The following is a 25,286-nucleotide window of genomic DNA, read 5'->3' as shown; positions in this document are numbered from 1 at the left end:
ACAAGATGGAGGATACCCGCTGAAGGACCGTTCAGAGATGAGGTCGCACTGCACGTGACGCCTTGTCATGCGGACTCACGGACCCCCAGTTGGTCCGAGCGCCCTCCATTATCGCGGGCCGCCGCATCGTCATGTCCGCCCAGTCGCTTCGCTATCGTGGCCCCCTCTGCTTTCCATTTGATCGTCTCGCCTACGTCTATCAATCATGTCGGGTGCCGTGGTATGCTTGCGCCCTCGGCTCCATCTCTGCTGCTAAATTCAGGTCAGAACTAATGTCTGCGCGGTTGTCTAGGGCCGTGAGGCTGTCTTCCCGACTCGTCAATCGCTGGGGTTGATGAAGGGTAAGCTGAAGGGCGCTGAAATTGGTCACAGCTTGTTAAAGAGAAAGAGTGAAGCATTGACAAAGTACGTTCGTTATCGCCAATCATACTATTTCAAACACCGATATGCTGACGTTACGTGCACTCTAGGCGATTCCGCGGTACGATAGCTCCTGAATCCATGAGTTCCCCCGGCATTACCCCGACACTAACGTGGGAGGGTAGAGATCACTCGCCGTATCGATGAAGCGAAACAGAAGATGGGACGGGTCATGCAGATTGCTGCCTTTTCTCTAGCGGAAGTTAGCTACGCCGTCGGAGGCGATATCGGTTACCAGATCCAAGAGTCCGCCAAGCAGGCTCGATTCCGCGTCCGGACCAAACAAGAGAACGTGTCTGGTGTCCTATTACCTCATTTCGAGAGCTTCACGGAGGACTCTATCAACGACTTTGGTCTCACCGGTCTTGGAAAAGGTGGTCAGCAGGTGCAACGATGTCGGGAAACCTACGCCAGGGCGGTAGAGACACTGGTTGAACTTGCGAGTCTACAGGTATGAAGGGCTATGGTATACGGTGCCATGCGACTTACCCTTGGCTAATCATCTTGGATTAGACTGCATTCGTTATTCTGGACGAGGTGATCAAGGTTGTCAACCGAAGAGGTAAGTAGTTGGCCGTTCCTGTGAACTTCTGCTCATTAACTAACTCCGATTATAGTCAACGCCATGTAAGACAGGCCATCCCCGGGCCATAGTGTTTATCTCTAACCCAGGCATCTAGTGAGCACGTCATTATTCCCCGTACAGAAAACACCATCAAATGTGGGTATCCTCCCGACCTCATGCTCATTACTCCGATTAACGCAATACTAGACATCAACTCCGAGCTGGACGAGCTGGACAGAGAAGAATTCTACCGACTCAAGAAGGTCTCGGGCAAGAAACAGCGCGACAACGCTGCTGCGGACGCCGAGATCATGGCTGCGAGAGAAAGAGAAGCAGCGAAGCAGCTAACAGAGGGCAGGCCTAAAAAAGAAGAGGAAACACCCGATGCCCCGGACGTTCTTGGGGAGCAAGAAGACGCAGATGTCATTTTCTAAAGGCGAATATCTTCTCGTGCATTTCCTTATACCGTCTCATGTAACTAGTATACTCGTTTTCTAGCATGCAGCTGTCTTTTATTTCTTGGTATCATTCATAAGCTATTTTTTTTTCGAACTCTTTTTTCTCTCTTACAAGTGTTGTGCTAGGGTACAAAGAGTAGAAGACGAGGCAAGCACAATTACACCGCCATGAGAAACAATTCGTACATTTCTCTGCAAATTCTAATCGAAATTCCAGACATGAAAAGAATAAAAACCCCACCCCAACGCCATGAAAAGCCCAAGACAATCCATTACTGTCTCTGGTACGTGACCCGAATAGGCTTGCCATTCTCTCCCATCGGCATACCCGAAGTCGCCTCCTTCGCGCTGATCGCTCCGGACTCGCTCTCGTACTCGACGAACGCAATCCCCTTGCGACCCGGCACCAGTCGGACTTCCTGGAACCCCTCGAAGCGACCAAACACGGCGGTGAGGCTGTCCTGGTCCGCGGTGTCGGGCAAGTCCCGCAGGAAGAGGATCTTGTTCGGAGGCAGGTACTCGTCGGGGATGACGGTCGTGGCGGCCCCGCTGGTGGGCTTGAGACCGGCTCCTTTGGCGGTTTTGGCAGGGCGCGTGGATTCGGGGCCGACAGGGGGTCGTTTGAGTTTCTTTTGAGCTTCGAGGGCTTCGTGGGCTTGTTTGCGTTCTGGCGTGGGGGTTGCAGTTAGTAAACACATTCACGCTGGTAGACCGGAGAATAGCCCCGGGGTCTTGGGGCTCGAGCTCAAAAGTGAGACCGTAGCCAACAGAGCATAAGACCATAATTAAAGGAAAAGAAAAGCGCACCTTTCTCAGCTAGCCGCCTCCGCTTATGAACCTCAAGCTCCTCATTCCCTCCTTCCCGCAAAACCGTAGCGTCACTCCTTGTCTTCGCATAGTCCAGAACCATAGGCTTATCGAAGAGATCGAAGCCGTTGATTTCGTCGATCGCGCGGGTGGCGGATTCCACGTCGTCGAACACAATGAACGCCTGGCCCTTGGCCTTCAGGTTGGTCTTCGCGACGATCTCGATGATGTTGCCATATTCCGAGAAGATCTCGTCCAGTGCGACCTTCAGTTGGTCAATTTTGATTCGTTCTTCCAGGTTACGAACCTAGATAGCCCGGCAGTGTGGTTAGTGAGCGTTCACGGCGCAGTCTGGGAGTGTAATCTTTTGCGGAGGTTGGCGATGGGACATACATAAACTCTGTCAGAATAGGGTAGTTAGCTTGAGGGAGGCTCTGTAAAAGCGAAAGAGGAAGCTGGAGGAAACTCACGTATTGTTAGGGGGGATGCTTCCCGTGGACGCTGGTACGGCCGCCATGATTTGCGACTTGTCGGGGTTGTGATCAATTGAGTCGGTAACTGTCTTGAAGGAGCTACGGGACTTCAATGAGGAGAGGAATGAGCTGTAGATTAGAAACAAAGATATGACGACAAAGTTTACCAGCCTTTACAAGTAACTAGCATCATTGGTCTAGTGGTAGAATTCGTCGTTGCCATCGACGAGGCCCGTGTTCGATTCACGGATGATGCATTTCTTTTTTGCGCTTTGCTTTTTGCCCTTCACTACAAATTGCATCAGCCTGTCAACCCAATTATTAGTAAGTCTTAAAGTTGGTTTTCGGGTTTGGGTTTCCCCCTATTTCTTTGTATCTCCTCTTTAATCCTCATCTGTTAGACAGAACCAATGCTGTACGTATTCGCATACACAAACGGCTATAGTTAAAACATCTACAACCCCCAAGTCTCCCGCAACGCTCCTACAAGGCCCTTCAACTCTTTGGGCTGCCTCATCCAATCCTCATACTTGACCTTGTCCAGCTCGGTTTCCATATACAAGTATTCCGCAATGTTACTTCGAACCTGTATAGCGTCAGCATAGTCCCGGTCACCCAGCAAAGCAGAAAGAAGCCTACCCTTGGGAAAGGATGCAAAAGCATGCCCGTCATCTTCTTGAGCGCTTCAGTGCGCAATGGCTCCAATCGACATAGACACGCGTACACTCTGATCGCTGCTTCTAGTCTTGCGATATTAGAGGTTTTGAAATGGGCCTTTTGTACAAGGACGAACAGTTTCCTGAAACTGTGGAGTTGTGTTGATCATTAGTCAATGGGTGTCTGGTGAGGTGTGAGATAAACTAGAATGGAATGGAACTGACCTGGGCTCGGAATCGGCAGGGATTGAAGAGATATAGCCATCTAACAGGAACGCGAGTAGCTCGATTACCGGTATAGCATAACGGTCATCTTGAAGGTTGTCACTCAATATAACCAAAAGATCTTTTATGACAGAAACCACTGCGATGGGCAGTTCTTCCGCCCCCCGGTTGTTAATCCATTCAACCAAGGCTGAACGCGAAGAGCGAATAAGTCCCTCGGCTCCGGCGACGGCGGAAGTTGCAATACCCTGGAGGATCGGGACACGCAACCACTCGACTGCTTCCAGATCGAGGAGCTGTAGGAAATAGTCCGGCGAGGACACATGGCTGAAATGTTCGTATCGTCTAGTTTGTGTCAGCATAGAGATCTCATCGCTTGTCCATACTATGGAAATTCACACCTTTTCAATTGTGGAAACTCATCGGTTGATTCCCAGAAACTCTGCAGACATAGCCAGGCTTGAAGGCGAACTTTATCCAGCTTTTCGGCTGCTAATCGGCAGAGACATCCGATGATGTTCTGGACGTGCGAGTCATGAATTGTGAATTTCGAGTTCTTCTGAAGGAGAATATGTGCTGATTGAATTGCCTCTAGCCGAATTTGAGAGCCAATATCACCGCGTCTATCTGTAGTATAGTCATCCAAGAAGCTAATCACATGTTCTGAGATGGCATCCGTTTCGTCTGTTTCATGGTCAGCCACTTTCTATCCGGAACTGTGGATTTGCATACCTAAATATGGAAGAACACCTGTAGTCAAGCTCTTCACAGCCATTACTCGCTTTTCAATCAATTCGTCTTTCTCGGTGCATCGCAACAACTCCTCCACAATCGACTGCCTCAACTCGCTCCTTACATCAAGGTGCTTGAAAATAGCACCCAGAACTGAGATTTGGCCGCGGCCAGTTGGTAATTTCCGAGTGGTGCCGATGTGCGAAAACCAGCCTTGAATTATTTCTTCCTGTCTTGTTGGAGTCAAGAGAGGGAATATCCCAGATACCGATGGAGAGGAATTCTCGATGGCAATGTCTTCGCCTCGAGAAACGCAGAGCAGAAGAGTTTCAAGGGCTTTATCGAGCACGTCGGCGGACGGTTGTGGAACTTTTGGCACCGTCTCTTGTGACACTGAACGAGAGAGAGAAGAGATCAGACATGCTGCCGCTTCAGCTGTCAATTCAGGACGTGAGATTTGGAGCGTCAGGTCCTTCTTGGTAGGGCCGGCTGGAGAGTTAAATATGTTCCAGATTTCCTCTAGTTGGAGCACAACATCTGCTGCCTCAGTGCCATCCTCCGAGTTCTCACGACAGGTATTGAAGGCTTCAACCGTCGCAGAAAGTGCTAGCAAACAGCCGTGCCTCCCCTCAACATCGCTGTGTGGAAGGTTCGTAAATTTGGTGATCAATCGCTGAAGCACAATCTTAAGTGACTTGTAAGAGTTCTGGGTGCTCAGGTTCCCGATGGCTTTTGCTGCCTGCCTCCTAGATTCGGCGTCTGGTGATCCAATGCCTCTCCAGTGCATCAGCGATTCAATCAGAGGGCTCCAATAATGGTGGCTCAGGTCGGCAGTAGCTTTTGCGACATCATTCATGGCCCTTGAGCGACGAGCCACGGCGTGATAATCAACCACTTGAACCAGCGGGATTCCCTCGGAAATGGTATTAGGATGCCGTCCAATAAGTTCCTGTAAGGCAGCGGATGCACCTCTCCGAATATTTCCAGACGGATCCACACAAGCAGCACATACTAGCTCTATGGCCAGCATCTGCAGGATGTTCGTTTCATCCTGGGCTGTAGATGTGTTGATTGTCTGCGGTTTCAAAGCGAGCAGTTCCTGGGTTGTGTACTTCCGAGATATGGCCCAGATTCCAAAGCAAGAGGCATCTCGTACACCAGTGCCCACGGAGCTTCCGGTCGATGACCTTTGTTCAAATTCAAGTCCAGAAATCAGAGGTTGGAGCACTTCGGGAAGTTGATGAGTGGGCGGGGCACGACGAAATAGGAGATGGCCCAGCGTAAGTATCAGGCCTTGCCATCGCTGAGCATCCACTGCGCTCAGGTTTCGTTTCAATTTGTTGGTCCCAAACATCCGGGCTTCTAACGGGGTCACGATCGTACCATCCGGCTTCTCATATAGAATATTCTCCTCCAACGAACCGGTGACGGCCTCAATGACCTCTGCCGCCATATCCGAGTCAAGCTTCAGCGTTATTATACTCAAGGCCTTGCTTGCAGCAAACCGCACGGGGGTATCTTTATCAGCCAAAGCCACCAAGAAATGATCGATTGCATCTTCCAGAATTGAAGAGAATTGGTCATCCGAAAGTGGACTGTCTGCCCTTTCACTCAAGGACAAGGCCATGACCGTCACTGAGCGAAGAATTTTAATAATAATTTTCCTCGCCAGCGCAGAGGACTTGATAATCTCAGATACATCTGACGTTCCCTGTGCAACGAGCAGGGTCTTTTGGAAGACCGGTACGATAAGTGGAGCAAAGTCTTCCACTTGGCCGGAGGCCCCAAGACGCGCAAGAAAAGACAGTACACCGATACAGGTGTAGACAGTAGGAGGCTCAGGTCTGTCCGCAGGCTCAATCATAGAAAATGCCCAATCTGTAAGATACGTCAAGAGTCCTAGGGACTGCATGTCCCCTCGAAGCACCAAGCGTGCGAGAAGCGCAGTGGCGGCCTCTCGCTCTTTCCCGGGAACGTTCACATAATTCAGGGACACCGAGAGGATGGACTTTGCAATTGCCGGCGTCTGGGGTGACAGGGGTCTGAGCTGGCCTAGATTATCATATGGAACCGGAAGATCATCCGATGACATCGATGACAGATCAAAGGGAGCCAGCAGCAAGTGGGAGAGCCAAATCAACATGACATAGCGCTCTTCCCAGATAAGTCGTCGCGAATTATCGTCGGCAGAGCTCTCCAATGCATCATCTTGGCAGATTGCGTCCCATTCAATAAACGCTCGTAGTAAAGGGTCAAGGTATTTCGGCTCATTGCTTAAAAATCGACTGATCACCTTGACCCCGCGGACCTTACAGAATGTGTAAAGAAGCCGACAGATCGCCCTTGGCAGGGGGTAGACAACCTGCTGCTGTTGGGAGTTTGCTGGTTTTAGGGCATATTGGTCGCGATGCTTGACCAAGTATGCTAAGAACGCATCAACCAAGGAGGGCAACACTATTTGGAGGTGTGGATCCAGTAACTGCGGCCATTCTTGAAAAGGCTCTAACTGTAGCGAGCATGGTCATTAGCAAGCTGGGACCGTTTTTGAATAGCCCAGTCGGCATTTTAATGACGATGAAGTGATGCTCTCAACTCACGAGGCTAACGAGTCTCTCTGTTTTCGAGGCATGCGTCCATCTCCGCGGGACTCGGATTTCACCCTGTTCGGAAGCGCGGGTTTTCCAAAGCAGAGATGGCAATTTGTCCGAGAATTCCTTCACGAGATCGCCGGATGCGCGCTGGAGCTTGATTTCGCGGTCATCTGCTGCGTCCATGATGGGACTCTGAGTCTAGATGGGATGAAGGCAGCGACTGGTTCAGATGGCGGGGATTCGGTCAACGTTGAACCCGGTCATGTGACCTGTATAGCTTCTCACGTCTGGAGGCGACAAGTCAGGTTCATCTCTAGTGCTTGGTTATTAAATGTTTTTTCTACACTCTCTAGCATTATAATATTTCCTTATCGTTGAGAGATGACGTTTCCACGCCAGCGTCGGGCTTAGTGGAAGACTTTTCCGAAAATGAACGCAACAATATATTCTGGCACAGTAGGACCCTATGTTTATATTCTCTAATATCCATGAATGATCACCAAACGACCAGCTAAACTAGTATCAACTAAGCTCAATGATTAAAGATCCACATCTGGGCCTACATCCATTTCCTCTCCCTCCAAAAGCTTTCTATATCCAGCCACGCCATCCTCCGCCAACTGCAGCATATTACGGCGGATATGCATGACCGTGATCGCGATAGCAAGAGAGTTCCACACATCCTGGCCTCTTTCTCCCAGATCAAACTGACACATAAAGGTGCTATCTGAGTTCTCGCTTTCGATCGTCGGATCCGAATTGCGAGTGAGAATGACAACTGTCGGACCAGAGACAATGAATCCGATAAATATGGGATATTTTCGTCGAGAAGAATCGCCGTTCCGGGTGGCATCTGCAGAAGGCGCGCCTAGGACTTCCTGATACTGTCTGACAAGATGATGCAGGCGTCGATCAAGTCTCTTTAAAGTTTCCATGATGCCTTCTCGTTGGGCGTAGATAGCGTGGAGAGGGACCGCATCCTTCGAAATGCAGACTTTGGCATCACGCATAGCCCATCGGATATAGTTGTGGATGGAATTTCTTATCAGAGACTCCGGTTTCTTTCGCAAAATCTTGCAGTCTCTGACACGTCCTCCTAAACCGAATAGGGTAGCCAGTGATTTGATTGCTAGGAGAAGTAGAAACATGTTATTCATAAGGACCAGACTAGGTAGGACTCGGTCACCGACTTACCATAAAACTCAGAGGCCCCGGATATCTGCAGGATTGGTTCAAATCCAAGACCCGGCTCAGGGAATAAAGAAATTGGGAGCGTTGGAAAGTCGAATTTCCAATGACTCGGGAGAGCGGGCTCGAAACCACGCATCGACAGTCTGAAGAAAAGATCCTGCTCGGCTTCATTGTAGATATTCTCCGGTAAATTGATAGCGTCAGTCCAGCGTCTAGCCTTCTCTGTGGAGAAATCAAAGACAACCTCCGATTTTTCATTTGCTGTAATGTGAACCGAGTCGTCTGAGTCGTCCTCCTCGTCACTTTGGGGTACGAATGCGGTTTCGTCATCCTCGTGTGCGATGCTCCTCCTTTTGAGCCTTGAGTTATCCCAGCCCCCATGGAAAGTATCATGTTCATGAGGTACGTCAAATCTGATTGTGGTTCTCGAGGAAGTACCCTCGATACTGGAAATCGGAATATCAACGTCCATTTCGCTGTCAGAGCTGGTCCTTCTCTTCTTGAATGCTGGCTTAGGCTCAGGAGTGATCGGTTCATCCTCCATTCCATCTGAATCGTCATCGTAGGTTTCAAGCGCAAAGGATCGATCTTGAGCCTTTTTCTTAGGCATTTTCCGCCTCAGCGTGCCAGGAGCGGCTTCTGTCATGGCGTGACTTTTATCTGGAATACCAACCAGGAGCGACTGCGACGCTCCCTTCCTTTTGGGTATGCGGATGACTTCATCGTCTGTATCACTGTCTCCGTTAGGACGGCGATCGTTGGTATCTAATAGAGGATAAGCGTCTGCTAGTCCATTTGGCGCTTGCGAGGAAGACTGATACATATTTTCACATGTGGTTTGGACGAAGGAACGAAGGAACGGGGACCGAAAAAGTGATGGAAGAACCGAGAAGACCCAAGATATCGAGTATTCAATAAACAGAACGAGATTGAGGAGTCGATTCACCCGAGGCAGACGTAGACGATCGATTGTGGTGGGTGGACACAAAGAAGTGAGATCGAGGACTCCCCTAGTCCTCGAATCAGTAGTTCAAAGCTCATTCTTGGATTACAGCCAGGGCATTTCTGTTAGTCCTATCCTCATCTTCTAGCCCCGCTCTTTGTTGTGACCGAAAGGGTGGTTGGCACTGCACAAAGAACCTCTCAAAATAGACGCGGAGCAGGTGGCAAGTGAATGACAATGAAGCGCAGGAGCCAAACTTTGGGCATATATTTGGAACAAAGGGGTTACGAAGGTACAGAAATGGTATCAGTGAATCAGAAGGAACTCAAGCAGTGTGCTTATGGCATGAGAAGTTGGGAGCAGAAGTGCATTCCGAAAAAGGAATTAGTTAAACCGTCCAAGGCAATGAAACGAGCAGCGTAAAATGCTGGACACAACAGAAGAGAAAACGGACCGCCCCCAGAAACCAGCCCTATCCATTTCATTTCATCTACAGTCGCAAAGACGGCAAGCTCTCCAAACTCTCAAGGGTATGTGAAACAACATTTGCAACCAGTGCTACATACAGCTGGCAACGATCAAAAGGACAGGTGAACGCAGGATCCCGAATTGCACAGCGAACAGATGTAAACATTAAACGCAGTCTAAAGCAGACTGTTCCCGATAACAATAAATTGAATCAAGCGAAGTCCGCAGTGTACGAGAAGCCACGGAACTCTTCCTGCATGGCTTGAGAGAGGACTGAAAACGTAGGCGTTAGCATGTTAATAGACCTTCTGGCAGTTCAACATTGTCTTACCTGACTGCACCGGGGTAAGAACCGGTGTAACGCTGGTAAATTCCTGATCGAAGTTGCTCGTATCGGTCGGGCTGGAGATGGTCGGCATGAATGGCGGGGGAACACGCTTGTGATAGATATCATCCCAGTTGATATTCCGGAAGAAGGCATGGGACATGACCTCCTGCGCATCGGTTGGTCCCGATCCAAGTCGCAGCTCTGGCTCGCGGGTGAGCAGCTTCTGAAGGATAGACACCGAGTCCCGAGGCATGTGGATGGGGTATAGCGGTTCATCTGCCAGAATAGCATCGTAAATTTCGTCCTCGTCTTCACCGCGGAAGGGCGATTGCTGGAGAAGCATCTGGTAGATGAGCACGCCAAAGGCCCACCAATCAACCGCTCGGCCATATTTCTTGTCCAAGAGAATCTTTGCGGGACGTTAGTAACTGTGGTCGGTCTATGACAGACAGATCAGAAGCGACGGGACATACCTCGGGTGCCATGAACTCAGGGGTACCACAGAATGTGCTTGTGGTCGCTCCATACCACATGTTCTCCTTGCAAAGACCGTAATCAGCGATTCTGATATGGCCGTCCAGGGTCATCAGAATGTTATCAAGCTTCAAGTCACGGTAAATGACACCGTTCTCGTGGAAGTATTTGAGTGCCAGCAAAACTTCGGCAGCGTAGAACCTACAGAACGTGATGTTAGTTTCTTCTCGGCACCGGACCCGAAGTGAAAGATGGAAGGCTTCTGGAGACATACTGTGCCCGTTTCAGGCCGAACTGGCCACGCTGAATGTGCAGCATCAGATCACCACCACTGATGTACTCCATGACGAAATAAACACGAGTCTCAGTCTGGAAACAAGCGTGAAGGTTGAGAAGGAAAGGATGGCGCTCCTTGTTGGCGATCAAGAAGACGCGCTTCTCCGACTTGGTGCTTTCCACTTCGTCATTCTCAATGATGAATTCCTTCTTCAACACCTTGATGGCATAAAGTTTCTTGGTGCTCTTGGTTTCCGCCAGCATTACTTTTCCGAAATTACCTTTACCCAAAACAGCCAAGAAATTGAAGTGGTCCAGTCCAATTCTGGTTTTTGGTACTTGCGGCTGAATGTCTTCCTTCACAGCCATCTGCTGTTGCTGCATTACAGGGATAGGCTGCTGCTGCTGGGCCATGCCATAAGGCGACGTTACCACCTGTTGTTGCTGCTGCTGCATCGCTTGAGGTGGCGGCATGCCCTGCTGGTAGGAAGCGTACGCCGCAGGGTCATAATGAGCATGCGGAGGCGGTTGAGGTTGCACAGGTCGAGTATCAACTGGAAAACCAAACGTCAACTTTGTGTCATTTGCTGCGATAAGGGAATTGTGGGTGAACATACCTGGTGACTGCTGGGGCGAACGGAGACCGCTTGCCACGGCGGCGGCGGCGGCAGCAGGACTGTTGGAAGACGAGGTTCTCGGGGGCATCTGTTGACGCTGGGCGGCAGTTGGTGACTGCGGGGGCATATAAGAGTTAGTGGCAGCGCTAACAGCTTCGGCGGAGGGCTGTCTCTGAGGGGCCCCGTAAGGGCTCTCGACAGGTTTCTGAGGGTAGGCAAGAGCGGCATTGTCCGTCGAGGCCTGCGGCGGGCCTCCTGATCGAAGGGTGCGGCCACTAAGACCGGAACTAACTGAGGCGGATTTGTTGTGATTCTTGGCTCGAATCAGGGTTTCCAGAATCTGGTTGGCTGCTTCCATGGACATGCCACAGAAATCAGGTACAAGATGGGTACAATTGGCATGGCACGTAAGGCCACATTCTACATGAAAGGTAGGGTGCGTCAGCGTGTCTGATAGGTCCATTTCTCCAAAGAATCATACCTGAGCATCGTTTGGCGCTTTTGCGCCCAAAGGGCAGCAAGTACCCGCAGTGACAACACCAGTTGGCGGAGATGTTGGCAAAGCCCTCGAAACGATGTGGAATGCGGTGATTGATTTTCTCCTCGTCGGGATCCGTCTCGTAGTTGGCCTTGCTGATACACTTGGTGACAACCTTGGGGTAGCATTTCTTGTGACAAGTATACTTGCAATCAGCACACTGCATACCGGCAGCGTACTTCAAAAAGTCACCACAAAGCGCACAGCGCATGATGTTGTAGAACTGCTGCGTGACAAACTTGTGTCCTTGCTTCTCGTGCACCTCTTCCTTCTTCTGACGAACCGCACCTTGACGATTCAGGCCAATGTCGAATGGCCGGCGATCCTTCAACTGCTTGGCTATAGCGTCTGTCAGCACCATCCAACTGCGCGGAGATGTGTAAACGTAGAAGGAACCTACCGAAGCTCAGCGACAACTGAATCCGCCCAACAGGCTCCAGCGCAAACCAAGCATCGACCATCACAGAGCCACCGCCAGGTGCGCCGGGAGGAGCACCTCCGTAACCTTGGCCCGGGGCACCGGGGCCTGGAGCATGAGACGAGCCCATCTGTCCGGCCGTATCGGGCCGTCCAGGCGTGCTACCGTCCTCCATCTTATCGGCAGAAACCCAGCCGGATGTATTGAATTCGGTCTCAATTTTCTTGCGACGCATTTCCTCGGCGATATCAGAAATGCGCACCCACAGCATACCGATCGGAGTTGGTCTATCGCCCGACTTGTCATATACAGTAAGCTCGATCTCATTGGCCTTGTCGATATCGATATTGAAGATCTCATCTTGCCATCTGTCGGTTCGAGTAGCTTTCGTACGGGCTTTGATGGCATCTTCAACCTTCATGACCACGAATGTCTCGGGCCCTCGGGAGAATCTGGAGCCAGCGGCATGATCCACATCCTTCACGGCAACGATTCGCATGGTCAATAAACCGGTGAGGGGCTTGCGCAAGTTCGGCGTGCTTAAACTTTCATCTGCTCGAAATGAAACCCGGGGGATGTGGATTAGCTACTGGCATGATGGCGACTTTTAGAACGAGAGCTGAGGGAGGACTTACCGTCGGGAGTGTCTGAGGACTCGATGTCGACGTGAAGATCTTCATATCGCTTCAGGGCCTGCTTCAATAATTGGATCTTCTGATTACTCTCGATTCGCCGACCCTCGGCGTCGGCGCGGCTCTTCCTGTCGCCCTCATCCTGATAGAGGCGAACCATTTTCTCAATACCAGCCTTGTATTGCTTCTCCACGCTCAGCTTAAATTCAAGCTGGGACAACATGAGCTGGATCTTGGGTCCAAGGTATTGAGTGTCGTATTTGATCAGATCTTTGAGCAACGCACACAGCATAGGTTAGACAACTGTACACTGAACCACTCTGCCTTTCACCGTCGGAAATAGTCTTACCAAGCTTCGTATAATTAGGACGGGCCTTGGGCACGGGGGCGAAGGGTCGAGGGTCTTTGAAGGGAGCGCCCGCCGGCATGGAGCCGGCTCCTCCGTGCGGATACGCGGCCGACGACTCTCCATACTCGTCCTGCTCGTCGTAGTCCTTGGGAGGAGGAGCCGGGCCTGAATCAGGACCGGGCGGGAGACGCTTTTCCGTAGGGGAGCCGCCGTCATTCTCGATGCGGCGAATCTGCAACTCCCTCATCTTCTCCTCCAGGTAGGCAATGTTCTTCCGACCATCGCGAATGTTTGCGTCGACTCGTTGTTGCACCAAAGGGTTATCGGTCGACTGTCGCATATTAGAGGCCGCGGTGATCAAGGCCTTCTCCCGCTCGATCTTGCGGTAGACCGAGGCGATGAGGTCGTCCCCGTCCATGATGAAGAAGGTTGGGGTTCAGCGGCGGCGGCGAGAGGGAGGGGAAGAGGGAGAGGGAGGGGGGAGACAATGCGAGCCGTAGAAATCCCCGAGCCAGCAGCAGAGAAGAGCAACCCCAAAGGAATCAATAGAGCCAGCCGAAAGAGACCGTGGGGGGAGGGGTGGTCGTCGCGGGGCTCTTGTTGACAGATGCAGGAAGAGAGGGGGGGAAATGATGGATCGATCGATCGCAACGGGAACTGTCAACGTTAATTAATTAATGCCACTCGGGAAATGGTGAGACAAAATCCCCGTCCTCACTTCGTCTTCCGAGCCTTCTTTCCTGCAGCGTCTCCGATTCAAATTCCCAGAACTTCAAGAGGCAGGAAATCAGGACGAGAAATTAAATAGGTAAAAGAACGCACCCACGGTAAAAAGATCAGTCGGCGGTGGTTTGTTGCTACGTTGCTACCGCCCACAAATCCTCGCCTTCAGGCACGATGGTCGGTCTGAATGAAGTTATGAACCGAAGAATGTGAAATTCATTTACTTCCTGGGTTAGAATGACCAGACAATTTCAATCCGGAGAATTGTCTAGCGAAGGGGAACAGCGACAGAGCGAAAAGACAAGCAGGAAGTCGTTGGGGTTTGGAAATGCAGTTCTGGTCGTGGCGATACAAAGGCAAGGCGGGGCTCTATCAACAATTCATTACTCTTCATCTCGCAAGGCGTTATTATTACTCCTACGCTGCTCGACTGGAAGAGAGCCAGCGCAGCAGGTCTTCTAACATTGGCCCAGCTGCTTACAGCACTTCAATCAACCGAAACTGTTCCTCAGCAGAGGCAAGGACAGTCTGGGCCTGGAAGCTACGATCTTTCCCTTCCCTTCTCCAAAGCTGGCAGCATTCTTTCGGCTTATGACTAGATCGGAGACGCCGTCTCTGTCGCCTTTGTGGATCGGCTCCTGACTCCTGCTTATCCCTACAGCACGGCAGTGTTCAGCAGGCTCTTGCCTCAAACGATGCAAATGTCGCGTTTGAGGTGTCTCAGTGCGATGAGCAATATGAATCGGATGTCCGTCTTGTTCTCATCACTTTCAATTCCCTGACTCTTCACGAAGGCCAGGCGAAGGCAGATACAAGAGATGGATGAGACCTATTCCCATGCAGAATACAAACTTACGATGCCATTCCACCTAGGTGAGCAATCGATGCAGACCGCAAAGACATCTTGCGCCAACTAGCAATTCGTAAAAGGTCATTGACGCACCACATGACCTTGGAAAGGGCCGGAGAGAAGCGAGATGACTCCAAATCCCTCAGTAGCTACAGCAAGGGGGCCAAGCAGATATCCCTTGCGTACTGATTTCATCATCAACTCAGCTGGCTGGCTCAGGGAACCCAGCGCATTCAATGTCACGGAATACATCGGGCCAGGTCTCATGAGACCCGCGCTATCAACCATGTCTTCGGCAACGCGATGGCGAAGCTGCAAGGGCGGTATCTTTTGATCCCGTGCTCTCAGGAACAGCCTAGAAAGGAGTGCGTTTGGAGATAAGCAGCCAGACAATTGAATCGCGTTGGGTCCAGCGTGCGTATGAGGATCTACGGAATCGCTCGTTAGCGGGACCATCCATTTGCAAGTAATCTATATGGGAACTGAATGTGAGCAGAGAAAAAGAGGAAAAGAGACGGAAGGGAAGTAGTGAGGCCTCAATGAAAAGATGACGATAGGAGATATAGAGAAGCAAAGGCCGAGACCTCATATTGACAGAGGCTGCCTATCTGGGAAGGCGGCGGGTACCACAAGGTTACTGGAAAGGGAAAGGTCACCTCCACTCGGCGTCGGATTTTATTTTATTTTATTCTAATTGTATTCTACCTTGGTATCCTCCTCTCCGCTTCCATCAAAAACCTACCAAGTGACTCCCTCGATTTCATTCGGCACGTTCGCCGCAACCTGTATCCCACCGGCTCTCTTCCTCTCGATTCACCTTCGGATTAAATCATGGCCCCACCTCGACGCAAAATGCTGGCTACCGCGGAGGAGACGATGACCCCGCCAGACGAGCTCCTACCCGGACAACTGATCGCGCGAGCCATCAAAGCCGCGGGCAATAACCTCTATGCGGTGGAATTACCTTCGAAAGATTCAATTCTCGTCGAACTACCCTCCCGGTTTCGTTCCACCATCTGGATTAAGCGGGGATCCTACGTGGTGATCGACACCAATGCTCTGGAGGGCCGAGACAACAAGATCAGCGGCGAGATTATTAACATTGTTCGCGATGAAAAAGCCTGGCGCAAAGCTCCCTACTGGTAAGATCGCGTGGTTCCTCCGGTTTCGGACGCCTCCTGACCTCATCGTGCAGGCCGAAAGAATTCGTTAGGCAAGAGACTTGGGTATCATCAGATGATGAGGACGATTCCAACGTGGGCAAATTGCCCCCGTCAGATGACTCGGATGCATGATTCAACGCCCCGACCAATGGCTGGAGGGAGATATTCCCAATCAAAGAACATTCTCTACTGAGTGGCAACGCGGTCCTCGTATTAGTTCACATGCTCTTTCCCGCCAGCCTTGGGCTTTATGCCACCGAATGCATTTGAGCGATTCACAAGCACGCCGAAGACCTGGACGGCAAGGGAAAAGATGACAACCAGCGAGCTTGAGTTTGTGCTGGGGAAGGTATTCCAGGCCCATTCCTGAAGCGCCCATAGGGCGTATAAGATAACCGGATGGATACCCGCGCGCCAAAGAAGAAAGGGCGTCGCCCAGGAAATATAGGCAAAGAACTGGTAATGAAGAGACCTCGCGCACAACAGTCCGATTGCGAGGGAGGTCAGCAACACAGTGGTCACAAAGGGCCGGGAAAGCGGTGTTCCACGGTGACGTCCTTGAAGCACTGTTCGCAGGAAGTTAGGGAGGTTCGAGCCCGATGGTTTTAACCAAGCCGCAGCTGCAAACACGCATAGCAAGAACATGTGCAAGGCTAGCAATGCTAGGGAAAACCTTTTAGATAAGAATGCCTCTTCACCCACGAACCTCCAATTGACCGTCCATTTAAACATAAACTGTCTGGTCAGTTCAAAGGCCCGCGAGAGATACCCGATAGGGTTAGTCTGCAAGAAAGGTATAGCGAGTAGAATCTGGATTGCCGTCAGTTCACCGGATACATGTCTCCTACACGCTACGCCGTCGAGAGTATACCTGCACAAGCAAAGCCAAAACCCCAAGCCGGAGGCTGGGCAGAAGGGACAAGTTGAGCACCGCCAGCACCGCAATTGCCGGAGCAAGAAGCAGCAGGGTCATTTTGACAGCCACTCCCGTAGACCAAACAATCACTCCGGACGTCCACTTCTTATTCTGGAACAAAAGTATAGCCACCCACATCGTGAAAGCCGCCAGACCATCGTTGAACAGACGCAGAACGAAGACGCTATGAAGCCGCTTGGACAAGATAAGCAGGGGGAAGAGGTACGGAGGAGCCCCCGACTGTCTGTAACATAGCATTACGACCGCCAAGGTAGCGATGTAGAGGACGGCGAACAGGCTCTGGCCGAAGAGAATGTCGCGACCTTCATCGGTCAGATGGTAGAGTATCGTGTAGCTGTACACATGCGCGGCGGGATAAACGAGCGGTCCGGTCGATCCTTTGATGAGGGTATAGTCGCGCTCTCCAGAAATATACAGGGATATTTGCTGCATGTACGTAGTCCAATCAATCTCAGTGTCTGATATGCAGAGCGCAGCGATTAGCGTATTGTTCGGGACAGACATGCGGCGAAGGGTCTCGGAGATAGAGAGAACTCACATGGGATTCTCCAGATGATCAGAGCGCAGAGGAAGACATCGCCTAGGATGAGAAGCGGGGCGATCCATTTTGTATGGCGCGGGTTCACGAGAAGATCGCGAACACAATGATTCCAGTCCATTGTCGGTGTTGGCAGGTCGGAAGCTCGAGCTGTTGTGCTGGACGAGCTCGGCAGGTGGCCTTCCCGCCGGAGAGCCAATGACATCTGTCCCGTTGCGGCTTAGCGCACAGTGGCCGTCGGGATGGCCTGAGGTGTGCAATCATCATAATGGCTTCGGGGGAACAGGATGGCTGTTGTTGGATAACACAGGGCAGGCAAACTTCATGGTAAAGGAGATCAATGTCTCCGGGATTCATTCAGTGTACATACATAGCCCTAGCACTATCCATCATCGTTTCTAATACACTATCTATCCGTACATGGGTATATGGCTGGCATGGGATGGTATCTCGCGACGCGACAAGATTCCAATCGCAGCTGCCCTATCCAGCCGTCAAACAGCCTCGAAAGGTCTCTCCGAAACATATTCAGACACATCCTTCCCAATTGTCCATTCCTAGCGCCCTATGACTTAACTCCTCCGTCCCTAAACAACCGATTATTGTCCCTCACTCCCCGGAGGCTGATGATGCAATTGTGTATCTTTTCGAGGCGGAAAACCGAGTAGTTCACCGATCACACCGCCAGGTTTCGGGACAGGACATTCCCTCCCAGCCTTAGCCAACCGCTCTGCTTCTTCTTCGAGTTGTAGGAACGTCGACACCTCGTCATCGGGCGTGGGTTGTGTGGAGGGTACCGTTTTCTCATCAAGATCAGGAGCGGTCTCCTTGCGTCTCCTTCGTCGAATTCTCTGAATTGGTTGTCCATCCTCATTGACAGTCATTTGGGAATCGGCCAGGGTGCGACGCGGGGCTGGACAGGGGAAAACATGCGGTATGCCGACAACGAAGAGGGAGGCCAGGAGGGTAGCGGCGAAGAGGGAGGAGGTTGACCGCGACCGAGGATGAAGATGTGGCGGCATATTGAACGATTGATGAGAGAACAGGGGGGACTCGGGACTTTTTGCGGGGTGGTGGCTCGTCACGTCGACATGGGAGGGTTGGGTTTCTTTTCGCTGCGCCAGGATTCATCAGCCAGGGTTAAAGCCACATGGTCAGCACCAACACTCACCAGTCGTAACAGTCAATACTCAGAATAAGGAATTGGAGGGGATTCAGCGCAAGGACCAGAAAGACAAGCGGGACCCAGCCATGGCCTCGATGGGACGACGGGAAGGCCGGCGACGTTTCTCACCAGAAAGAATTCGGCCGGGGCTTGGCGATCAGATCTAATCTTATCTCGAGACCCCGTGATTGGGCGGTGGATGGGCGCGCGCAAAGCCCGGCGAGTTGACAGCGCGAAAAGAACCTCGTCTGCTCTCCTCCGCATCCCTCGCCTTCCCTCCCTCTTTTCTTTCCCCCCTCTCTTCTCCCCCGGGTGGCGCTTCTGATGAGAAAAATGTCTGTCCTTCTTCAGCTCACATAGTGGTTTTTGTTTTCGTTCGTTCCTGGGTCTCCCAGGCCTAATCCCTTCGATTGCCTTCCTCCCCTCCCCCTTCTCCATCCTTTTTGCCGCTGTCAGGACCCGCCGATCAGCGTAGACGAAGCTGTCTAATTTCATTTCCTACATACTTTCGCTAAATCACAATGAGCGACCTTGACCAGTAATAACCCAGACTCTGAATCCCCCTGGGTGTCCCGAGCTGACTACGATTATCTACTCTGCAGGGCGATCGCGCAGCTACGCGCCTGTCGATTGATACCCGAGACGCAAGTGCGAGAGCTCTGCTACAAGGCGCGAGAATTGTTGATAGAAGAGGGAAATGTTGTCAGCGTGGACGCCCCAGTCACCATCTGCGGAGACATCCATGGGCAGTTCCACGATCTCATGGAACTCTTCCGCGTCGGCGGAGACGTCCCCGACACCAACTACTTATTCATGGGTGACTTCGTCGATCGCGGCTTTTATTCCCTAGAATCCTTCCTCCTCCTTCTTTGCCTCAAAGTGCGCTACCCGGATCGCATGACCCTGATTCGAGGAAACCACGAATCCCGCCAGATCACAACAGTTTACGGCTTCTACGACGAGTGTATCCGCAAGTATGGCAGCGCCAATGTATGGCGGTACTGCTGTGAGGTGTTCGATTATCTGGCGCTCGGTGCTCTCGTCCTTGGCGCGAGTTCGGAACTGGAGCCTTCGGGCCCCATGGTGGACTCGACTCAATCGACCATGCCCCTCGACGACGGGGAGCTGGAGACCGAGGTGTTGAACTCGAAGGGGGAGGTTACAATGAGCACCTATCGGCAGAGACAGCGCGCATCGTCCGACGCGTCCACAGATTCCAGGAATATTTCGCCCCCAAGAGATATCTCGGCCGCCCCTGGCCAAGCACCGCTCCGAGCCGGGGCCCCCGGTACCGGCGCGTCCGGGGATGGCGCTGGCAGCCTGTCCAACAAAACAGGTGCCGTCCTGTGTGTGCACGGCGGGCTCTCGCCGCTCATCGACACGGTCGACAAGATCCGTCTGATCGACCGAAAGCAGGAGGTACCCCACGAAGGCGCCATGTGCGATTTGTTATGGTCCGACCCCGATGAAATCGACGGCTGGGGACTGAGTCCGCGTGGTGCCGGATTCTTGTTTGGCGGGGACATCGTGAAACAATTTAACTACAAGAACGATCTGTCGCTGGTTGCGCGTGCTCACCAGCTCGTGATGGAGGGGTACAAGGAAATGTTCGACGGTGGGATCGTCACCGTCTGGTCCGCCCCGAACTACTGCTACCGCTGCGGAAACGTCGCCGCGATCCTGGAACTCGGCGAGGACACCAGCAGCGGCGGCACCGTCACCAGAAGCAACGGAGACTACGGCCGAAGCAACGGCGTTTTGACGACCGAGAAGCTCGGCATGAGAAGCCCCGGAAGAAGATACAGGGTCTTTGAGGCCGCCGCGCAGGACACTAGAGGCATGCCGGCGAAGAAACCCGTTGCTGATTATTTCCTGGTAAGAGTTCACCCTTCTTGAACCCGACTTCATATGTGTTCTATCCACTAACCTTCTACCTTCGTCCCAGTGATACCATAATGTGCACATCTCTTTTCTCTCCCTCTCCACCACCTTCTCATCTTCTCTGCGCCCCGTACTCCTACCCTACGCCCTCCCTCTATCCCTCTTTCCTCCCTCCCGATTTTTTTGGTGCTTATATAGGCCATTGGCACCCACGGACTTTTTACCTCAACTCTCTCCAAGACCCCGAGACCCCAAAGTGATGATCTATCTAGATATGTGTTCGTTCGTGTATTCATTCTCCAAGTCGATAATTAGTCGGAGTTATTAGCTTCTGCGTTGTTTCATACTTGAGCCGAGATTTTCGCTAGTTAGTGCAATGCATTGATGATTACATTAGTCGACATCCCAGTGTTTTCAATCTTATCTAGCTTGATTTTTCTTCTCTCTAACCCCCCCCCCCCCCCCCCTTTTCCCTTTTAAAGCAGCTGCTCAGGTCGATTGATTTACCTCGGTTTGGAATCGAGAATTGATCGTATCTAGCCTGAGTTGCGAGTCTTTTGGCTATAAATGAGTACAGTAAATAGGTGGTAAGGAACAAGGTAAGGAATATAAGTAACATCTACAACGAAAGCATCCAGAAACCACACGAGCATATGGAAATCTCCTAGGATATAGAAATAATACCACAACATACACCAATCTGTCAAATAATGCAACAGGAAGAAAGTAAGCCAGAGGTAATGACCAAAAAAAATATTTAGAGGTGAAAGAATTAGAAAAAGATCGTTGTACATGAATTGATTCGCTTTCCTGGGTTTCGTTTTGTCTTTTCCTTTGAGGACAGGATAGAAGAGGGGGGACGGTTGGAGAATTAGGAAGGGGAGGGGGGGGGGGGGGGGGGTGGAAGAGGTCTGCTGCCCGTGATTAACATCATTTAATCCATAAGCTTCACGAAGTCATATCATAATACAGTTTTCTCTCGAGATCCTCCTCGACTATTGTTGGAAATTGTTGGGGAAACCAATGTTGCTGTACCCAGGGCCTTGGTCGGGCCGCACCATGCCAGGGGACATTCCGATGGGGTAGCTGACCGGTTGCACTGGCTGCACTGGTGGCACTGATTGTACTGGTTGAGCTTGTTGTACTGGTTGTGCTTGATGTGCTTGATGTGCTGGAGGGACTTGAAGGGCTTGATGTGGATGATGTGCCTGCGGTGGTGGCCGAGAGGTATGACTGCCAGGGTCTGACGGTTGTCTGGGGTTCGGAACATAGTTCTCGAAACGCGGATCTGATGACGGCCCGGTGAACCCTGGATTCCAGCTCTGGTTCCAGTTCCCCATTGCTAGGTGCAAAGCGTTTGGATCGCGTGACCACCAGTCTTGACTTTCTTCCACTAGGTTTTCTGGAGTGTCAAAGCTAGTAGGAGATGAGTCTGCGCTGGGAGGGATGCCTTGCCCCGACCCCATGGCGCCAACGTGTGGTTCGTTCGAGCTATACCAAGCGTCGTGCTGGGATAGTGGGACAGGCTGCAACGGGCCATAAGCATGTGGTAATGGTCTCAAATATGTTGGTTCTGGGAGTGGTACATCTGTTCGAGCAATCTGAGCGCTGGCGGCCCGATGGGCTGTGCGCATAGCTGAGACAGTGTCCGCCATCGATACCCCGGCAGGGTATCCAGAGGTTGCCGTCCCCGTCGAGGATTGGGGAGCCGAAACAGAGAGTCCGCCGTGCTCATTCATAGACGCAATCCTCTCCTCAGGCGACGTTAATGGGTGTGCGGTGGCCGCGGGTGGCGGAGCTACAGGAGAGGGTATGTCGGAATTGGATGGAGACGAGGCCTGATCCCATGACCCCCAAGAGCCCCATTTTTCATGCGTCTGCTCGAATATGATCGCAGCCTCGTTAGGGGGTGTTACCTGCCACTTATTGGCAGATATTTCAAGGATTCGCAGTGTACGTCTGGCGCAAAGCCAGCTCTCGCCCATCTCCTCCAGGTGCCGGAGACCATGAACAAAATCTCTCTGAGCGGTCTTTTCAGGCATGTTAAGCAAGTGAATAGTACAAGCTGTGTGTGCGATATAAACCGCAATGTTGCAAATTTGCTTGAAGCCGTATGTGCGTTTGTAAACTCGGAGCAACTTGGAAATAGCAGAGGCGGCCTGGGTGCATAATTTCCGAGGCGAAGCATGAGCGGGAAGAGGGGAGGTGGCTCTCGTGTATTTGAGGAAGGGTCGATATAGGTGTATAAAAAGTAGTTGGTAGAACATGCTGCATGACTGTTAGCTCTCGACGTCCTGAATGATAATCGGCAAGGCAATGAATGACATACTGCATGAGAAGTGCCTGGGGAAGCTGCCCTTCCTTTGGCTCCAACTCCGTCGGCAAATCACGTTTCCAAGCTACCAACTTCGTATGAATATCGGAGAGCTTTTTTAATTCGGCCTGTTTGGAAAGAGGCCGTTCCCTAGGCGTCGGATCGTAGAAGAATATAAGCACATTTCCACTGAGTTCACACAGTTTGGAAATTTGCAACGCCACCGTCCTCGTTCGGGATGGTTGCGCAGTTTCACGAATCGCTCCTGTGTCAGTGTAGGAAGACCAGAGTCCAGCTTCCTCGTTGGGCAGAGTTTCCATCTTTGGGATGCTCACACTGGATGTCGGCAACTGGGGTTGACGGCCAAGGTAATTGGACCAGCACCTATGTGTAAAGCGAGGTTAGACAGGAACTCAACAACCATTAAACCGCTGGGAGTGGTAGGGGTGACAAACTTGTCAATGAGGAAGCAGCCCCAGAATGTGACTCGCCGCGCATCGAGTTCCTCTTCGTCAAGGTTGCGTGCTCCAAAGGTGGCCGAGTCGAAATTTAGGCCCAAATCCAACGCCATGCGAAAGCTCATTCCACTGTAAACCCAGCCCTTGCCTTCGCGCCCGCACCCCGCCTCTCGGACAGACATGAGGGCGAGAGCTTGAACCGTACAGAGTTTGGCGTTGACGTGTTCGTCGTTCTCAAGGATCAGCCGCTTAGCCTCCTTGAAGAAATGGTCTCCCGCCGTCGCCGAGTTCTCGGGGTCTTCTCGCACTCCATTCCAGGTGCTAAAATGGCAGCCTAGGGCCAGCATCGCATTGACTAACAAGGACGAGCAATATTGGCTGGAAACTCCGCGAACATAATCCCGATAGAAGAGATCCTTGGAAAGCGTGGTGAAAAAGGGGTAGTGCCATGTAAAGTACATGGTCAAGAGGTGGCTGATCAGCTGCTCGTCGCTGGTTACTCTGGTCCATTTGGTGACAGACCGATCTTGTGTCTGATCTAGCTCACTGTCATCGACAGATGGGTTGAACTCGTACAGCTCGGAGCCGGGCGGCAAGAAGATCAAATTCGAGGTGCCACCGATAAGCTTGCGAGAGCCATCCAGCATCAACTCACTCATCTTGCCCGCCAACTCGGATTCAAACTGATCTGCTGGTGACGGGGCATCATCCCCACCAGACACGGCATCCCCATTGGTCGCTATTGAATCTTTCTGCTCGCCTATGATCGAATGGGCCACGTCCTCCAAGTTGTCGCAAGCGCGAATTTGTCGCACCAGCTCAAAGGCGTCCTCCTCTTCGTAGTTCAGCAAAGCCTGAATCAGAGTCACGAGCGTTGTATTTTTGATTCTTAACGCGTCGGTGTCCTTCTTATACACGCCCTTCCGGCGGTGATCGGAATTGGGGTCGTAGACACCTGGGAATTGCATTAACTAAGACGGACTCAACGGCATGTCACCGGAGAAAGGCAGAACGTACACGTCGTATGGTAAACGGAGGAGCAGGCTGCGCAGCTCGGTAGGTTGCCGTCGCACTGGAAGCATATGTCAGACATGGGCGATCAAACCGAAAGGGGTCAGGATCCATTTACTTTGGACTTCCTCCTTCGACAAGCGATACAAGCTGTGCTGACACAACGTCTTTTCGATGTCGGACCCTCATTCGGGTTTGGCGTCTGACTTCTCGTCGACGACTTCCCTCGCGAGGGTTTGTATGCAGCCCCCGGGTCCAGCCCCGGGGTGTTCTCCGCCGATGTTTCCTCCATCACTGTCCAGTTCGCCGATAAACGTTCGAAGAAAGTCCGGGTTTAGAACGAAGCATGCTTATGGGGAAAGCGCCCGAGCGAATGAGTTGAACGAAAGCCCGCGGCGACTTTTTTGCGACAAGTAGGCGCGAGACGACGCATAGACTACGATATCGACTGCATTGGGTCTAAGATGATGACAGGCACATTAGTTACTGGGGCGCACGGCGGCTATAGGGAGGGGCAGCCGGGGGGGTCATTACTGACACAGTTGCATAGAACGCATACATGAGAGGACGACGGAGTCACTAAACCTCAATGCTTGGACAGGCTACGAGCATGAACCAGCGAATGGGATCGGAATCGAATATCAAACCTGTTCCCCAGAACTTCGATGACCCGCTAAGTGGAGGCGGGGGGAGCCGCTGATGATGATAGAGGAATGGCGAGGAGCCGTTCAGCGCGGGCCAGAAGGCGATAAGAAGCCGGATTATCAGGCCGGTGATTGGGCAACGGTGACGAGGCAATCTAAAGCACGAAGCCCAGCATACAGCAAGCTGTAGGTACACTGGGGTAAACTTTGAAGATCTCCTGGCAGGCTGGCAGCACCTTTCCGGTGGGTTATTTTGGTTGGAAGACAAATCTCCCGCGGGCGAGAACCGCCCAGTGTGGCTGACTAAGCGACGGCGCCTGAGGACAAGTACGGAGTCATTCTTATGATATTATAGGGAATTATTCATGATTCCGGGCTCTACATATCATACACACAGGTATCTGGAAGGACAACATAGTTTGGTCTGAGAAATGATAGGTT

The 25,286-nt window shown here is 51.8% G+C and overlaps 15 protein-coding genes and 1 non-coding gene across 16 annotated transcripts; 5 read left to right on the top strand and 11 right to left on the bottom strand.

Annotated features, from left to right (window-relative positions):
- Positions 1-205: 205 nt before the first annotated feature.
- On the top strand, positions 206-1,100 carry VMA8_2 (H(+)-transporting V1 sector ATPase subunit D; the record flags this gene model as incomplete). The annotated part of the gene is made up of 6 exons (XM_046084751.1): positions 206-220; positions 293-405; positions 471-481; positions 546-871; positions 934-982; positions 1,093-1,100. 6 exons carry the CDS (start codon positions 206-208, stop codon positions 1,098-1,100), a joined length of 522 nt encoding a protein of 173 aa, XP_045940714.1.
- A 61-nt stretch (positions 1,101-1,161) lies between these two features.
- VMA8_1 (H(+)-transporting V1 sector ATPase subunit D) lies at positions 1,162-1,419 on the top strand (the record flags this gene model as incomplete). Its single annotated transcript, XM_046084750.1, has 1 exon — positions 1,162-1,419. One exon carries the CDS (start codon positions 1,162-1,164, stop codon positions 1,417-1,419), a length of 258 nt encoding a protein of 85 aa, XP_045940713.1.
- Positions 1,420-1,715: 296 nt separating this feature from the next.
- On the bottom strand, positions 1,716-2,767 carry LDX57_003111 (U1A/U2B'/SNF family RNA-binding protein; the record flags this gene model as incomplete). Its single annotated transcript, XM_046084749.1, has 4 exons — positions 1,716-2,110; positions 2,251-2,557; positions 2,644-2,650; positions 2,721-2,767. 4 exons carry the CDS (start codon positions 2,765-2,767, stop codon positions 1,716-1,718), a joined length of 756 nt encoding a protein of 251 aa, XP_045940712.1.
- A 142-nt stretch (positions 2,768-2,909) lies between these two features.
- On the top strand, positions 2,910-2,980 carry LDX57_003110. The gene has a single exon. It is a non-coding gene; the product is annotated as a tRNA-Gly (tRNA).
- Positions 2,981-3,177: 197 nt separating this feature from the next.
- Positions 3,178-6,479, bottom strand: LDX57_003109 (tubulin-specific chaperone D; the record flags this gene model as incomplete). The annotated part of the gene is made up of 5 exons (XM_046084748.1): positions 3,178-3,309; positions 3,363-3,528; positions 3,605-3,949; positions 4,006-4,288; positions 4,337-6,479. 5 exons carry the CDS (start codon positions 6,477-6,479, stop codon positions 3,178-3,180), a joined length of 3,069 nt encoding a protein of 1,022 aa, XP_045940711.1.
- Positions 6,480-6,924: 445 nt separating this feature from the next.
- On the bottom strand, positions 6,925-7,110 carry LDX57_003108 (uncharacterized protein; the record flags this gene model as incomplete). The annotated part of the gene is made up of 1 exon (XM_046084747.1): positions 6,925-7,110. The coding sequence occupies one exon, from the start codon at positions 7,108-7,110 to the stop codon at positions 6,925-6,927; it is 186 nt and encodes a 61-aa protein (XP_045940710.1).
- A 356-nt stretch (positions 7,111-7,466) lies between these two features.
- LDX57_003107 (uncharacterized protein) lies at positions 7,467-7,937 on the bottom strand (the record flags this gene model as incomplete). Its single annotated transcript, XM_046084746.1, has 1 exon — positions 7,467-7,937. The coding sequence occupies one exon, from the start codon at positions 7,935-7,937 to the stop codon at positions 7,467-7,469; it is 471 nt and encodes a 156-aa protein (XP_045940709.1).
- Positions 7,938-8,080: 143 nt separating this feature from the next.
- LDX57_003106 (uncharacterized protein) lies at positions 8,081-8,764 on the bottom strand (the record flags this gene model as incomplete). The annotated part of the gene is made up of 1 exon (XM_046084745.1): positions 8,081-8,764. The coding sequence occupies one exon, from the start codon at positions 8,762-8,764 to the stop codon at positions 8,081-8,083; it is 684 nt and encodes a 227-aa protein (XP_045940708.1).
- Positions 8,765-9,740: 976 nt separating this feature from the next.
- Positions 9,741-10,110, bottom strand: PKC1_2 (Serine/threonine kinase; the record flags this gene model as incomplete). Its single annotated transcript, XM_046084744.1, has 2 exons — positions 9,741-9,802; positions 9,861-10,110. 2 exons carry the CDS (start codon positions 10,108-10,110, stop codon positions 9,741-9,743), a joined length of 312 nt encoding a protein of 103 aa, XP_045940707.1.
- A 121-nt stretch (positions 10,111-10,231) lies between these two features.
- On the bottom strand, positions 10,232-13,579 carry PKC1_1 (Serine/threonine kinase; the record flags this gene model as incomplete). The annotated part of the gene is made up of 7 exons (XM_046084743.1): positions 10,232-10,532; positions 10,606-11,161; positions 11,225-11,644; positions 11,706-12,101; positions 12,163-12,732; positions 12,816-13,082; positions 13,162-13,579. The coding sequence occupies 7 exons, from the start codon at positions 13,577-13,579 to the stop codon at positions 10,232-10,234; spliced, it is 2,928 nt and encodes a 975-aa protein (XP_045940706.1).
- A 1,236-nt stretch (positions 13,580-14,815) lies between these two features.
- LDX57_003103 (uncharacterized protein) lies at positions 14,816-15,190 on the bottom strand (the record flags this gene model as incomplete). Its single annotated transcript, XM_046084742.1, has 1 exon — positions 14,816-15,190. The coding sequence occupies one exon, from the start codon at positions 15,188-15,190 to the stop codon at positions 14,816-14,818; it is 375 nt and encodes a 124-aa protein (XP_045940705.1).
- Positions 15,191-15,586: 396 nt separating this feature from the next.
- On the top strand, positions 15,587-16,029 carry LDX57_003102 (putative eukaryotic translation initiation factor eIF1a-like protein; the record flags this gene model as incomplete). The annotated part of the gene is made up of 2 exons (XM_046084741.1): positions 15,587-15,876; positions 15,930-16,029. 2 exons carry the CDS (start codon positions 15,587-15,589, stop codon positions 16,027-16,029), a joined length of 390 nt encoding a protein of 129 aa, XP_045940704.1.
- An 81-nt stretch (positions 16,030-16,110) lies between these two features.
- Positions 16,111-17,493, bottom strand: alg3 (dolichyl-P-Man:Man(5)GlcNAc(2)-PP-dolichol alpha-1,3-mannosyltransferase; the record flags this gene model as incomplete). The annotated part of the gene is made up of 3 exons (XM_046084740.1): positions 16,111-16,707; positions 16,769-17,292; positions 17,373-17,493. The coding sequence occupies 3 exons, from the start codon at positions 17,491-17,493 to the stop codon at positions 16,111-16,113; spliced, it is 1,242 nt and encodes a 413-aa protein (XP_045940703.1).
- A 478-nt stretch (positions 17,494-17,971) lies between these two features.
- On the bottom strand, positions 17,972-18,394 carry LDX57_003100 (uncharacterized protein; the record flags this gene model as incomplete). Its single annotated transcript, XM_046084739.1, has 1 exon — positions 17,972-18,394. The coding sequence occupies one exon, from the start codon at positions 18,392-18,394 to the stop codon at positions 17,972-17,974; it is 423 nt and encodes a 140-aa protein (XP_045940702.1).
- Positions 18,395-19,058: 664 nt separating this feature from the next.
- PPH3 (serine/threonine-protein phosphatase) lies at positions 19,059-20,485 on the top strand (the record flags this gene model as incomplete). Its single annotated transcript, XM_046084738.1, has 3 exons — positions 19,059-19,075; positions 19,140-20,412; positions 20,483-20,485. 3 exons carry the CDS (start codon positions 19,059-19,061, stop codon positions 20,483-20,485), a joined length of 1,293 nt encoding a protein of 430 aa, XP_045940701.1.
- A 928-nt stretch (positions 20,486-21,413) lies between these two features.
- On the bottom strand, positions 21,414-24,493 carry LDX57_003098 (putative C6 transcription factor (NirA); the record flags this gene model as incomplete). Its single annotated transcript, XM_046084737.1, has 5 exons — positions 21,414-22,686; positions 22,748-23,116; positions 23,188-24,145; positions 24,208-24,262; positions 24,320-24,493. The coding sequence occupies 5 exons, from the start codon at positions 24,491-24,493 to the stop codon at positions 21,414-21,416; spliced, it is 2,829 nt and encodes a 942-aa protein (XP_045940700.1).
- Between the last annotated feature and the right edge of the window lie 793 nt (positions 24,494-25,286).

This window comes from Aspergillus melleus (genome assembly GCF_016097325.1).
Source record: "Aspergillus melleus strain CBS 546.65 chromosome Unknown contig2, whole genome shotgun sequence".
NCBI lineage: Eukaryota > Fungi > Ascomycota > Eurotiomycetes > Eurotiales > Aspergillaceae > Aspergillus > Aspergillus melleus.
This window is presented reverse-complemented; position numbering and strand designations above follow the sequence as displayed.